General features: G+C 64.0%; 1 protein-coding gene across 1 annotated transcript; it reads right to left on the bottom strand.

Moving 5' to 3' along the window:
* Nucleotides 1–6: 6 nt before the first annotated feature.
* KAZALD1 (Kazal type serine peptidase inhibitor domain 1) lies at nt 7–6,946 on the bottom strand. Its single transcript, XM_085319155.1, has 5 exons — nt 6,828–6,946; nt 5,240–5,840; nt 2,906–3,066; nt 828–975; nt 7–394 (listed from the first exon to the last, which is right to left on the bottom strand). The coding sequence occupies exons 2-5, from the start codon at nt 5,739–5,741 to the stop codon at nt 309–311; spliced, it is 897 nt and encodes a 298-aa protein (XP_085175281.1). The 5' UTR covers nt 5,742–5,840; nt 6,828–6,946; the 3' UTR covers nt 7–308.
* Between the last annotated feature and the right edge of the window lie 7,773 nt (nt 6,947–14,719).

Here is a 14,719-nt window from a genome sequence, read left to right as displayed (position 1 = left end):
TGGTGAAAACCACAAACATCTGGTTTCTCAGATCACTGCTTCGGTGGTTAAAAACTCAGTGGGGAGAAGGGATGTTTTGGCAACCCATTCCCTTGGCCCTGGGGAGGGAGCATGGGTGCCTCCTGCCCTGGGCCGGTGCAGGTCGGCCCCGGGGGTGACGCACCAAGYGTCACTGCCGGTGTCCAGCCCTCCGCACCAGCTTCCCCGGGACCCTTCGCGCAAGGCCCCGCGGTGGGATTTCCCAGCACAGCAGCCAAGAGCGGTACCCCACAGTGGTGATCTCCGCAGCCGCCTGTCCCATCTCCGGGCTAGTAATAGTCCTCCTCGCTCTCCCCATAGTCCTCGGGCGTTGTGCGGGGCTTCGGCAGGGAAAAACCCGTCAGGTTGAGCTGGTCTGAGACAGCAGCATGGGGAAAAAGTGTCATTGGCCACCCGAGCGCAAACTCAGCCCTCTTTTCCCAGGGACCAGGAGTCCCCGATGCACCCTGATCGTCCCAGGGACCAAAGCCAACCTGGGGCCAGGCTGCTTACTGGGGCACCACCACACACAGCCCCATAGCTGTGGGGCTGCCAGCCCAGCAGATCCCACTATACCAGYGCAACCTGCTCATAGATCCCCTCCTCGTCCCTGTAAGAACGGGCCATATTGGTGAGGTTGGAGGATGCCTGGTTCCCTTCTTCCTTAGCAGAGCCCTCCAAGCCCTTCATCCAGGGAAAACCCATGCAGAAGAGCCTGCTGCAGACTCCTGAGTAGCTCCATTGCCTTGGGAATCCCCTGGGAGCTGTGAGAAGGGACAAGGACAAGGGCACGATGTCCCTGTGCTCACCTGGAGTGAGGACGGTCAGGCTGGCTAATGCCACCACCTCCCCAACCTTGTTCTTGGCAAAGCAGCGGTAGATGCCTTCATCCGTCACACGCACGCTCTGGATCTGGAGCCAGCCAGTCACTTCGTATTTCTGGGGGCCACCTCTGAACTGCAAGAGGAGGGGGCTTTCAGTTAGCCCAGTGGCTAGGAGAGCCCCGCAAGCAATTTCCCACCAAGCTGCACTGGGAGGTATGGGAAAGGTGATACAGGCCCAGTGAAACTCTCTGCTCCTCCCTAAGCTCCAGTGCCAGGGCTGGCGTGGACCTGTAGATGCAGATCTCCCTCCCCCTTTCCCACTGCCTAGGACAGACGGAGTGAGGGAGCACCTCATTGCAGGTGGGTGCAGCCTGGGGAAGGACCCAGGATGGCTTTCGTGGCCAAGACCCTTGTTGTGAGGGCCCCGGAGACATGCCCCAGACACCTGGCTGTGCCTCTGGTCACTGTGGTCCCCAGAGGGAGCAGCACCCTGAGAAGGGAAGATGCAGAGGCAGGTGTAGAGTGTGGCTAGTTCAGCTTGAAAGAAACATTGCTGAAATGCTGGGCAAAGAGGTCTCCAGCATGTTCCTCCTGCCCCATAAGTGTGTTCCATGCCCACATCCACCCTGGGGGCTGAGGTCAAGGTCCCAGCAGGGCCAGTCCCCACCAGCCCTGCTCCAGTGGCCAAGTAGAGCAGCAGAGCAATGTCTCCTGGCCTGGGCTTTAACRACGAATCAATGATCTAATAGGTCCTTCTGGCTCTCATCCTCGGATATAGCTCCGTCACTTGGACACGGCTCAGACAAGAGCAGGACATCCAGCCAGAGCTCGGTTACATCTGAAGGGTCGAGCTGACGGGGTGCTGGGCTCTCCCTCCTGCTGGGCTACAAGCCAGGCCCTGCTGGCAATGTGGAAAAGCCACGTCAGCCAGTCAGAAAAGGCTGCGTTGGGGTGAGTGGGACAGGGCCTACAGGGCAGTGAGGCGGAGGGGGAGAGGTGATCAGCCTCCGCAGGCAAACAGGCAGAAGGACCTGCAGGACAGAGGTGAGGTCCCCCTGCAAACTCTGCCAGGGCTTCACATGAGGCATGGCCAGCCCTGGAGGAGACCAGAGTCCCCTGATTCGGGAGCTGGCAAGGTCCCAGGGCGGCTGCGGCTCCAAGCATGCAATCTTCTGTTTGTCTTCAGCAAGAAATAACCTTTTCCTGACCCAGCTGGGCTGCARCCATGTTGCAGGCTGCTATTGTGGCTGAGGGTGGAGGACAGCTGAGTTTCCTACAGCACTTGACACCAGCCAGCTAACCCTGCCTAGACAGGAGGTCCTTGGCCAGCTGCTGTGATGGGGTATGGGGCAGCGGGAAGGTCAGACCCAATGGAAGGTGATCAACACCTCCCCCTGCAATGGTGTCGGGTCCTGCCTGCTTCCCTGGCTCCCCCATCCGCCCAACCATAGTTTCCTCCTCACTGGTCCCTAGCAGTGGTGCACGGCCTCCTGCGTCTCTGCCCACACCCTCTAATAGCTGGGTATGGCCCGGCTGGCCACCACCGGCGCTTCCTCTGCACTATATTTGGGGCCAGCCGTGGGCAGGTTGCTGACCCTCTGGGTGTGCTGGCGTAGGAGGGGAGCCCTGCTTGGAGTGGAGGACACAGAAAAGCACAGGGACTCTCTGAGCCTCCTTACAGGATTGTAGGATAATTAAGGTTGGAAGGGGCCTCAGGAGGTCTTCTAGTCCACTGAATGAAGCCAGCAGGCAAAGCAAATGAAAGGCTTCCTCCCACAGGGAGTGGAGTTAGGGAACTCCTTGCTGCAGGACACTCTAGAGCCTAGACAAGGTGCATGAATTGAAAAACAGCTGGAGAAATTTGCAGAAGAAATTCATGTTGATAACTCCTACCCCTGAGACACTAGCTCTGGTTCAGCTCTGTGGTCACCTCTTTTCATCCCAGGCATCCGAGTTCAGCCATGCACAAATGGCAACCACCTGGAGGTTCTGGCTGCCCAGAAACTCTGGGAAGGACCTGGCCACCCTGGGTCTGGGTCCAGAGCTCCAGGCAAGCCCCTTACCTGAACAGAGATGTGGGGGTCATCTCCCGGCAGCAGCATCTCTGTGCCATCCTTCCTCCACTCAATGGACGCCATGGGGTATGCGAAGACCTCACAGCCGAAGATGACATCCTGCCCAGTGACGTTCCACGTGTCGTAGGGAGGAGACGTGATCTGAGGCTCTGAGTGAAGGAGAGCAGAAGAGGGGTGAGGTAGGAAGTCAAGATGGGCTCAGCGGAGATGCCAGACCCATATTGAGGAGAGGTCCCACCACTCAGCTGGTCTCTCAGCACCTTGCAGGTGCTCTGATGCCTGGCAGTGCTGGTGAAGAGGACCCTGCACAGAGGCCTGGCRCTGAGATCCCAGCACATGAGAGAGGATAGAGCCCATCCTGCCAGGGCTGTTTGCAGGGATGCCAGGCAGGAGGCAGTGCACATCCCGCATTCAGTACAGGGCACACCTGGGGTGGGAGAGCCAGGGCCACCTCTGCACCCACTGCCTGCACACCTGAACCTGCTGGCTGCCACCCACCAGGGGCTGTGCTGCCGCAGGCAGGGGACTCAGGCTGGCTGCCGGGCCCCCGGCGAGCGCACAGCCCCTCGCCTGCAAGACGAGCCAAGGGCTGCTGGAATTTCCTGCCCTGGCCCCGGTCCTTGCCACAAAACCTGCCCCTCTCCCTCGCCCAGATCTCCCAAGAGCGGTCCCAGCTCTGACACGCGGCCAAGAGCAACAGGCGGCTCGTGTCCTGATGGGGAAAGCAGGTGGCGAGGGCTCTTCTTGCTGACGCTGCAAGATAACCCCCCGGCCCACCGCGGGGGAGAAGGGGCAGCCGGGGGCAAGTCCCGCACCCCCCGTCGGCTCCAACGCACAGCACCGGTGGGGCAGCGAGGCTGCGGTCGGCCCGGGGCAGACGGCTCTCCTGCAGCCCCAGGGACAGCTGAGGAAAGGGAAGAGGGTCCCGGGGGTCCAGCAAAGCCCTGCTCACCTAACACGATGGCTCTCCTCCTTTCTGAATGCACAACCCCCCTTTTTTTCTCGCCCGGCCTGGAGCAGCACCACGTGTGAGCAGCAGCCGGGACCTCAAGGGGGGAGCTGATGCTAACAGCCCCCTCTGGGGCAGATTGCCAGCCAGGGGCCCCCGGCTGCTGCCGGCGATGAAAGGCAGAGTGCAGCCACCTGGGGGGGCAGCAAACATTTGCAGCTAACAGCTACAGCTGCTTCGGAGGGATCCGCCACCGAGCTAAATGCAGAGTGAGCCAGCCCAGGGCACGCACCCAGCCTGAAACTGGTTGTGGAGGAGAAGAGGATCAGTTGGCTTTCAGCCGAATCGGATCTCTGCTCCGGCCCTGGGATCCTCGTGGCGATTAGAGGGAGTTAGCAGTTCCCCAGGTGACATACGCGGCCAGTATCTCCACGGCTCAGGCCCCTTCCCTGCGGGAACAGAGCTGCTGCCAGCAAGGACAGCAACTTCTACCCAGAGCCGAATAGGGATCCCAGCCCACGGCACGAGAAGGTCCCACCGCAGGAGGCAAGAGAGGACAACACCCCCAAATACACTCAGCGGCTGGGGGGGGGGACGAGGGACAACGAGCTACAGAAAATAAAGGCAGCCTTGGCCGCCCTCGGGCTGTGGGGATTGCGCTGGGCGACCTGCGCCACCCTGGCGCGTGGCCTCTCCAAAACGGACTCTCCCCCCCAGCCCCGGCCCCCAATCCCAAGCAGGRTTTTAAATGGGGGATGGAAATCACACTGTCAAATTAAACCAATCCAGGTTTCCACTTGCAGGAGACAGGTCTCGGGGAGGGAGCAGGGGAGCCGTATTTCTCGAGAGCGACAAGGCAGCGTGCCCCGAGTCAGCCCTATTTCCAACAACGCCGTGCCGAAGCCAAGAATCCACTAACAACTCCCTGGAACTTTCCCATACATTTCAGCAGGGTTTTCTGCTTCCCATGAATCCCGCACCGCCTTGGCAAAGCCRCTTCCAGAGCTTTACCGGCCGGATCCGCACAGGCTGCCCCGGAGTGGCAGAGTGGGAAGAGCCGCGGGGGCCCCGCGAGCGGGGACCTGCTGCCCTTGGGATCCGTGTGTCCGTCCCCCCTCTGCTGAGCCTCGTGGGCACGTGGAAACGGTGCAGGGCTGCCGCGTCCACGTGCACACAGAGGATTTGCTACCAGCTGAAATATTTCTATTAGATCCCCTGGCTCGTCCCTTCCCGARAGCCGGGAGTAGCCCCAGTGGAAACAGCTCAGGCACCCGCGCACGTTTGGAGACGCCAGATCCTGCATTGCAGCAGGAAGGGGAGGTTTTCCSGGGACACAAGCTCCCTCCCACCATCCCAACAGCTCCCATCGCTACCTGACTCGCATGGGCCCTCGTGAGCCACGGTGAGGTTGGCATCGGGGTGGGCACGGGCGACCTCCAGGAACCTGCAGATCTGGGTGTAGGTTTTCCCGTCGGAGCCGCACAGGGCCGAGCGGGAGAGGCAGACGCACTGCGGCTCGGGCACCTCCCCGCGCCGCAGGTCCCCGGCGTCCAGCYGGCACTCCAGGTGCTCCCCGCACTTGCCGTAGAAGTGGTTGGTGTTGTCCAGGTCACAGATCTGTCCCTCCAGGTTGGCACACTCCCAGCAGCAGTCGCAGGCGTCCCGCACCATGCCAGCCAGGCACCCGCGCGGCACGGGGCACTCCTCCGGCTGGCACTCGGCGCAGCCCTCCCCTTCCTCCAGCAGCCGTTGCCAGCCCCGCTGCAGGTAGTTGGAGGTGCTGGGAAAAGCCTGGCCCGGCTGGAGCAAAGCCCAGTGCAAAAAGAGCAYGGAAAGCACAAGGCAAGAGCTGCTCGGGGGCTTGATGTCGGACATCCTCACTGCAGGTCCCCAAGCCTGGTCCCACCATCACTCGGACACGGATCTGGGGCACTGCGCTGGCCTCCCTGGCTAGAGCCGAGGAGCCATCCTGGCCTGCAAGGAGGGAGGGCGCGTGTTACYGTCCGGAGAGCGTTTCCCATCCCTCCGGCTCCCGGCGGGCTCAGCAGTGCTGCGCGAGCGCGAGCGTACGAGRGAGGCTGGGGCCCAGCCTGCCCTGGCTCCTAGTCCCCCGGCTGCATCCTTCCCATCAGACTGCGCTGGCACATCGGGGTCCCTGCGCCACCCCTCCTGTCCCCCCTCCCCCGGCAAGCAGWGTGCCCTGCTTCCCACTCGTGCATCTCAGACCCCATCCCTGGAGGGGCTGGCGACGAACTGAGCCCCCACGCGAGCATCCCTCAGCCCCCGAATTACTCCCCAGCCGCCCTCCCCTGGCTGGGGAGACAGAGTAAAATTCCCAGCACCTGCACGGCCACCCGGCGCGCGGGAGCCGGGGCTGGGGAGAGAGCCCAGGTGTCCGGGCTGCCCGGCTCGCCTTCGCCAGCAGCGAGCCGCCCGCCGGCCCCCTCGGCAGCCCCAGGCGCCTCTAACCCCTAAACCCGGTGCTTCCCTGGCCCGCTGCCCTCTAACGCAGCCCACCGCTGGCGTGGGGGGTGATGGGGGGGCAGCCAGGCCGGGGGGGTTTGCAAGGTGGCCCAGYCCCCCCCCATCACCACCCCCAGCTGGGGGACGAAAGCCTCCTTTGGACCGCAAAGCTTTGCCCCATCTAGCAGCAGCCCCCCGCGGGCAGGAGGGGTAGGGGGTGCTGGAGCAGAGCCCCCCCTCCAGCCCTGCCTGCCCCGAGCCTCCAGGACGAGCRCTCGGGAAAGGCTCCGGCCCCGGATGGGGACGGGGGGCCAGAAAAGGGGGAAAATCCGCACAAAGCTGCCCGCCACCTCGCCGTGCCTGGGGAGCTCCGGAGCCAGCCAAGGGGGGCTTCGGGGAGGGCAGGGGGAGCCTGGCTCAGCCCAGGGGAAGGGGGAACCCACGGGTCCCCCCAGGCGCGACGGGCGCTGAGCCACCCCGCCGCGCGCCGTCACTTACCCGGGGCTGCCGGCRACAGGCAGGGGGCCGGCTGGGCTGCTTGGGGGGCGACGGGGTGGGGGGCGGGGGGCTCTCGGCCGCCCCGGTGCAGGCGCCGGCGCGCAGCGGCTTCGGCAGCGGGGCGCCTCCGGCACGGGCCGTGATGTCAGAGCCGACCGCGAGTCCCCCCGCCCTCCTCCGGGCCCGCGTCCCGGCCCACAGCCCCCCCCTCGCCGGGGTCCCCGCCGCCCCTCTGCTGCGCCAGCCTGGGGCGGGAAGGGGGGGGGCCGGGGCCGGCCGGGGTGTCCCCCCCCCCCAACCACCAGCACCACGCAAGGTCCGGCGCAGCAAGGGCAATCCGGCGCTGGACCCTCCTGGCTTCGCCCCCGCCGAACTGCAGGGCTCCCCAGGAAACCTCGGCGGGGGGCTGCGGGGACAGACAGATGGGAGAGCAGAAGCCCCCCGAGGAAGCCCGCTGCGGTGGAGGATGTGCCGGAGGAGCCGGCCCCCAGCGCCCCTCGGGAGCTCAGCGCCCGCCTGCTGTGTCCCGGCCACGAAAGCAGCACGAGCATCTCGCRGGCTTGCAGTTTGGGTACGAAACGCCGTCCGGGACGGAGAGGGTGCTGCAGTTAAACAGGAGGGAGACGCTCAGCCCCAGGTGGGGGGCGGGCAAGGAGAGGGCATCGGGGCACGAGCGGCGGCGGGACGGCCCCGAGCCGCGGCACTGCGAAACCCGAAGGCGCGGGGCCGGGGCCGCCGAGCCCGCCAGCAGGATGCCTCGCCGCTCCGTGCCTCAGTTTCCCCGGCTCCGAGGAGAGGCGGGGAGGACGAGCCTGCCGGCGGAGCCGGAGCCRTGCAAAGGGCTGAGCACGGAGCCACCGCGCATCTGCGCCCTGCTGGGGCAGCCCAGGGCCTGCTCCCCTCCTCCAGGCGAGGGATTTGCAGGATTTGCTTCCACGGCGAATCTCAGGCAAAGCAAAGCCGTTCCGGGACCCCTCGCAGGATCTGGTTTCCKTTATTGCACTGCAAAAATCTGCTTTTGCTTTCCCAAACCCTCCTGCAAATTCGTTCTGGGTTCCAGGGCTTTTGCTCCGTCACGTTGCAAATCCAGCCACGGCTAACGATGGAAAAGGCTCCAGGCTCCAGCCCCCTAAACCCACCTTTTCCAGCCAAAATTCCCCCTCTGGCCRCCCACGGCAATCCTGCCAGCTCTGCCTCCGGCCTCTCCTCGCAGGACCCCCCAGGTGCTGCCCCCCGCCCCGGGCCAGGCGCCCTCCCTTCCCCGGGCCCGGTGGCCCCAGCTCCGGCTCTTTCCCCCGCGCGCCGTCRCCTGGAAGCCCCCGTCCCCCAGGGCTTCGCTCGCCCCAGAAGAGCTTGTTATGRCCCGTGGGCAGCTGCAAGCACCAAAGCGGCTCAGCTCCATCCCGGAAAGCAAGATGGGGCTCAAGCCTGGAAGGTAATTAAACCTCCAGCTTAACGAGACCGTCGAACGCGCTAATAAATGGCAGCAGCTAAGAATTAGCGGTGTAAGATCCAACCCGTGCTTAAGACGGAGCTGCGTTCGATCACGCCGCCGTTGGGCCGGCGCATCCCGCTGCGACGTTCCCGGAGGGCCCCAGGGCTCTGCCGCGGGGGATGCGCCCGGCTCGCTCACGGCCGGAGCGAGGTGGCCCCGGCCGCCCGGCCGGGCCGCTGGCGGCACGCGAGGCCGAGGGGGAAACAGCAAACTGGAAAAAAAGCCAAACGACTCGAGGCGCGTTACGTCAGGGAGGCTCCGCAAGCCGGYGTCAGGCTTGGCTGCGCTCGGAGGCTGCCAGGGGGACGGGAACACGGGTTACGTCACGGCGAGAGCAGAAGCGTCGGTGGGAGATGCCGGGCTCGCGGCGCGGGGTTTGCGCCCGCTGCGCTGTCTGGAGCTGTAAAGGTCTGATACTAATAATAAACCAAATTTCCCTCGTTCCAGCTCAAAACCRCTGCTGCTCCTCTCTGTTTCCTGCCTGAGACGGGCTGGATCCAGCCAGCCCACCCCAAGGTCGCGTGGCTTTTGGCTGGTCCCAGACATGTGCCAAAGGTCAACCATGGGCACAAGCCATAGTGGCCACCGGGCAGCAGACAGGTCCCACCAGCCCTGTGTGCCAGGAAGCAGCCGGGCTCAGGTTTCTCCAGGCTTTTCCAGAGCAAATTCCTCCCAGGAACAAGCCCGTCAGCAAATTCTTCGGGAAACGGTTGCAGCTGCGTGCAGGAGGGAAGTGGGTTTCTCAGGCTCCCGAGGAGCGCTGGCTGGGTGGCGAGGGACGCTGCAGTCCCCGGGCCCTCAGCAGCCCATCTCCATCTCCAGAGCATCCCCCAGGTCTGGCGAGCAGCTCYGTTCCTGCGGAGAAGGTCGGGGAGACGGCGCAGAGTGGCCCCACGTGTGCCCCGGTTACACAGGGCCAGCTCTGCCATCTGGTTTCCRGCTGGGACCTGCCGTTTCACTCAGCCACCTCCCAGCTCTGCACCCAGTTCCTGTCTCCCTCCCCAGGTGACTTTGGGGACCTGTCTCCTACCCCTGTCCACATCTCCTGCCCAGGATGAAGAGGCTCCTTGGTGCTGCTGAAGGATGAGGGGCTCACACCATCCTCTTTCCTGAGCTCCTAGCTCTGCATCTCCATCCCTTCAAGGGCTCAGTTTTCACCGCCTCTTCTTGTCCTCAGATCACAGGGACCAGGCACTTTTGCATGGAGCAGTACTGTCACCCCATGAGGATCAGCCCCCAAAGACAGGGTGACCCTCACCCTGTGCCWTGCATTTGCCAGCCCACCACAAGTCCCTCTGGCCATGCCCACCTGGGCAACCAACCCAGGTGCTTAGCACCCAGCCTGGTGCTGCAGGGACCAAGGGGCCATTTTCTGGTGCTGCTGCTGGCCCTGCCTGGGCTTGGTCCCGTCCSCTTCATATCCATCCTGGTTGCCTCGTGATCCTCCCTGGTTGGAGCCACTGAGCTGCAAGGCCCCTTTCCCTGCTGGCTCAGCAGGGGCTGGATGCAGCTCAGCTCCTTCCATGGAGGAATCCCTCGGCTTTCGCTGAGGTTTTTCCACCAACCCCGGCCAAGAGCAGGTCATATAAACCGGGGCCAGGAACCAAGACCCAGCAGCAGTGGCCACATTCCTGGGTGGCTCCCAGGGACCATCAGGATAAGCCTCCCCCCACCCCGTCTGTCCCCGTGGGCTGACACTGCTCTGCCAAGTTTGACACGTCGGGGCTGGGTTAGCCCTGTTCCCACCACCCCGCTACATGCCAGGAGCTCCCCGGCAGCCCGACCCCAGAGCAAACAGGAGCTATTCTGGGCTCTGTAGGACAGGGGCACCCAGCCCRGCTGCTGCCCCAAGGTTGACCGGGTGGCAGCAGAGAAAAGGGAGAAGCTCTTTAGAAAGGGGTGCATGCCTCTACCCCTCTTCCTCATGTTGGACAAGGGTGTGCAAAGAGAAAGCAAAGCAACACAGTTCACGCGCTTGGAGCGTGTCAGAGACCACCCCAAAGGCACAAGCCGCATTAAAACATAAGGGGAAACTGAGGCACAGAAAACCTAAAAGTCCCCTAAAGTCACCCTGGGGAGCCCAAGACCCCCAAATCTCCCTCCCAAGCTTCCCACAGACGTACATGCCACAGCACATCCCCCACCATAATACCTCTGTGCAGAAAGTCAGTGCAGGGATTTGCTCCAGCTGCAGATGAGCCCAGCTTAGAGAAAAGGTCCCATCCAGATGAATGCCCTGAACTGGCTTGGCATGCAGCCACAGGCCATCGGAGAGGCAGGCCAAGCCTTGGGGCAGCAGCCTGGGCTCAAAGAGCCTCAGAAACATCATCCAGGGAGAAGGTGTGAGAGCAGGCTGGGACCACAAGAGGTGGGAGGAGGCTCAGGAAGCGGAAACTGAGGTCAGACGCCCAGGTGCTGCATTGCCCAGGTGCCCGTGCTGGAAGCTGCTGTGGGCTCTACGCACCAGGAATTRATGTAGCTATGGGCTCAGCCTGGCTGAGCTGTCTGTGCCTCCTGGTTATGGACCCAAAGGATGATTAGGAGCAAGGGGGGGGGGGGCAGGTTCCCATGGCAGCACCCCAAGCCCCTTTCCCCACCTGCCTCCCCCTTGCTAATGCTTTTAGCAGCCAGACAGGGGGCCAGAGCCCCCCAGAACGGGCCATGGGAMTCACAGCTGGGGAACTGGGGGAACTGGGCTGGGAACCAGGCCGAGCCAGACCCTGCCTAGGGCTCACCCACCGCCCTCTGCCCCTTCTTAGCTCTGCGAGGCTGGGTCTGGCCATACTGGGGGGGGGGATGTCCCTGTTTCGCCGGGCTCAGGGGCCCAGAGGTTGCAGCCTGTGCCCAGCCCCTGCACGCCTTGGCGCCCTGCAGCCCCCGCCTGCCCCCCGCCCGGGGCCCGAAGGGGCTTACGCAGCCCGGGAGCCCGGCAGAAGCAGGCGCAGGGTGCAGGCAGCAGGCTCTGGGGTCTTTGCTGCCACCTCCAGGGCACTGCTGGCCTCGTCCCCTGTCGCTTGCTATGACACCCCGTGCCTGCACCCCGACTTGGCCCTGCAGCTCAGCTGAGCAGTGCACGGCCACACCAGCCCACTCAGCTCCCTGCACCCCAAAACACCCCCTATGCACCCCACTGAAAAGAGTGTCCTGGGCCTGGGGACCCTGCCGGGCTGCAGAGACCCTCTGCTCAGCCCGCCCTGGCTGCACAGGCTGCCTGGCTCCTGGATGGGCACTCAGGAGGGGGCTGCCAGCTCGTCTGCACCCACTGTCCCCACCATCCAGCCACCCCCCTGCCCTCAACTTCCTGCCCCAACAGCTGGCCGCTGGGCAGACTGGACCACGGGGTGCATGGGGGCACCCCCATCCCATCCCACGCCCCGGGACAGGGTACGGCAAGGCTCTCCAGCCCCAGGCGGCTCCATCCACGGGAYGCCGGAGCCAGGGAAGGTCACCCAGCGCCTGTGCCAGGCCAGGGCCCCGGCCCCCCCCACCACCGGGGATGCTAACCGGGGAGGGGGCTCCTGCCCTCCCTCCCTGCAAGTGGCTGCCCATTTCCAGGCGTCATTAAAGAGCAATTAGCTGGAAATTAAGCTGAGAACAAGTATTGATTAGCTCATTAAGGCTGGGGGAGCCGGCTGGGGCGGTAGGAACTGCTGCCGCTCGCCCTCATTATGGGCAAGGTTAAAGCTTGTGGTCGGGCAGCTCATTAAAAATGCCGGGGACCGATCGATGCCCCCAGTCCCGGCCTTTCGGGGCCCGGCCTGCGACCTCTGCCGTGAGCTCAGGAAGGGGCCCTGGCGTCCCGGGCGGCTGCCGGGGCTCCCCCCSGCCGGAGGCAGCGGCGTCGCCCTTGGGCCTCCTGACACTCCCCCCCCCCCCGGCGTTCACTGGTCGGGGGCTGCTCTCCCTTCCCCCCTCACTGTATAACGCCTGCTCGGGGGCAGGGGGCCTGTGGGGACAGGTTCCCCCCTCGCCCAGCAAAGTCACSAAGTCCCCAGGCTCACAGCAGCGCTACCAGCTCTGGGGCTGGATAACCAGCACGGTGCAGCTCAGTCTGTGGGGCAAATCCAGCCTGGGGCTGCTCCCCCAGCAGAGACGAGTTTGCCAGGTCTCAGCCCAGGGGGACCTGCTGGCACTGGGGTGGGGATGGGGGCAAAGGAAGGGGCTCAGGGATGGGATGAAAACAGGGACAGACAGACAGACGCCGAGAGGCTCTGCAGCGGAGCCCTCCCTTCTGGAGGAGCCCCAGCCCCACAGCTCCGGGTGCTCACGGCGGCTCCGGGCATCGGGGCAGACCCAGCTGCACAGAGCCCCTGCGTCCCCATCCCCGCATCCCCACCCGTCCCCATCCCATCCCCAGCTCCACTTGAGCCGGCTCCCAGCCYGTGCACGCAAGGAGGGTGTCCCCGCGCCAAGCGGACGGCCTGTGCGGGCTGCGGGGGAGAAGTGGAGGGGTGTCATCATTATTTTTGTTTTCCTTGCGCTGCCCTGGAAATATATTGTATTCTCAGCTAATCCCGTTCAATTACAGCACAATAAAACACATAATAAAAACGTAATTCATTTTTCCTGAGTGCTCCATCTCCCCGCGTCTTGGCAAGCTATTAAAAATTTGTCTTCATTTTTCTGGCAAGAGCCTTGTACCTTTTCATCTTTAATTTATGAGAGCAGAATAGCACTGACAAGCCCTTATTGCACGGCGAGGGGCTGCATTATTTATAAGCCGCCAGTGGCTGGCTCAGGGGAGATATTTGCAATATGCCGGGGCTGGCAGAAGGAAGGGGCTGGTTAACCCCCCCCCCAAACAAACACACCTGCCCAGATCCGCTCCCCRATCTGGAGTGGGCACAGGGTGTGTGCCCGGCCCCAGCGGAGCAGAGCCCAGCAGGGTCGCTGGCATCCCGGCGTGGGCCCAAGGGAAGGTCCGGGTGCCAGCGGCCCACGTGCCAGCAGAGCAAGACCAGACCGCGACGTCCCTCCCCTGCGCCGCCCCCACTGCAGGCAAGATTTGCAGGAGGGGAAACTGAGGCACAGGGGCGCCCGACACCCGAGGGACAAGGCTCCGGGCACCCTACCCTTCGAGGAAACCCCCGGCACGCAGGTGTTTCTGAAGTGCCCGACACTCTCCCACGCCACATCCAGCGGGCTGAGCACGCCGGGCCCCTCCGCGGCCCCAGCGGAGGGACCGTCCTGCCCCGGGGACGGCGTGAGCCTCGGCCACCGCGTTGCCCGCAGGAGCCAGGACGAGCTACCCGCCTGCTGCCCCAGCAAGGCGCCGGGACCGCCCGGGGCCGAGGGGACAAACCACCTTTACCAGCCAGCTTCGGCACCCGCCCGTCTTCGGCTTTGCAACGACGCTGCTTTTCCGCCCGTGTCCGATGCGGAGGCTGCGGGCTCGGGGGCCATCCGGAGGGCAGCTGCTCCCAGCCCTCCTCTCCGTACCCGGACACCCGTCGCCCTCTCTGACCGCCCCGGCCCGGCAGCGAGCCGAGGAGGGCCCGGGCGCTGCGACGCGCTCCCTGCCCGCCGCGCGCAGCCCGAACGCGGTATAAAAATAGCCCAGCCGGAGAAGCAGGCGCCGGCTGGAGGGCCGCTCTGGACGCGGATTTAACCCGAGCACCGCGTGAGCCCACGGCGCGAGGGGGTGGGAGCGCGGCAGCGCCCAGGCGAACACCTCCCCAAAGGGGCAGCGTCGGGCTTAGCAGGGCCCCCYGCGCAGCGGCGAGGTGCAAAGCTGCCTGTGCTAAAAAAAACCCCTCCTAGCAGCTGGACAGGCTTAAACGCGAGCTGAACCATCGCGGGCAGCTGCAAAGGCAGCGGGCTGGAAGGCAGCAGCAAACGCGGCGCCCCGGCACGCAGCCCGGCAGCCCATCCTCACCCCCCAAGGGTGCCCGGGACAGCCCCCGGGGAAAGCAGCCAGCGCCAGGCAGCTTTCGCCGACGTGGGTATTGGTCATCGACAGGCTTCTCTCTGGTTTTGCTTTTGTACAAACAACCTGCCTTTATTATTTGGTAGATGTAAGTTGTATATAATACGTATAACAAAAATCACTGGAGGAAACCACGGTGTGCTTAAAGCCACGTCAGAAGCTCCCTCTGAAAGCAAGCGCTCYGAGAAGGTGTAGAGTAACCCCGCGCGGGGAGCCAAGCCTTGAACAAGGATGACGTTAAAAAGAGGATAAAAAGGGGCCGTTGGCAGAGATTAAAAATGTACAATTTGCTCTGGCCATCGAAGGGCCAGAAAGCCAGATTAAATCGCTGCCCCGGAATAGCCCAGGCAGAAGAGCGCAGGGAGAGCTGTAAGCACGCACCGGGGCTGGGAGAGACACCGCCGGGTTCATCAAGCCACTGCGTGCACCCAAAATCACTCACCCGGGCTTTTCCTTTCTTTTTTTTTTTTT

The sequence above is a fragment of the Rhea americana genome, unplaced genomic scaffold, assembly GCF_003343005.1.
Source record: "Rhea americana isolate MKP2758 unplaced genomic scaffold, rheAme1 scaffold_571, whole genome shotgun sequence".
Classification (NCBI taxonomy): domain Eukaryota; kingdom Metazoa; phylum Chordata; class Aves; order Rheiformes; family Rheidae; genus Rhea; species Rhea americana.
The sequence above is the reverse complement of the archived record's forward strand: the minus strand, read 5'-3'. Positions and strand labels throughout refer to the sequence as shown.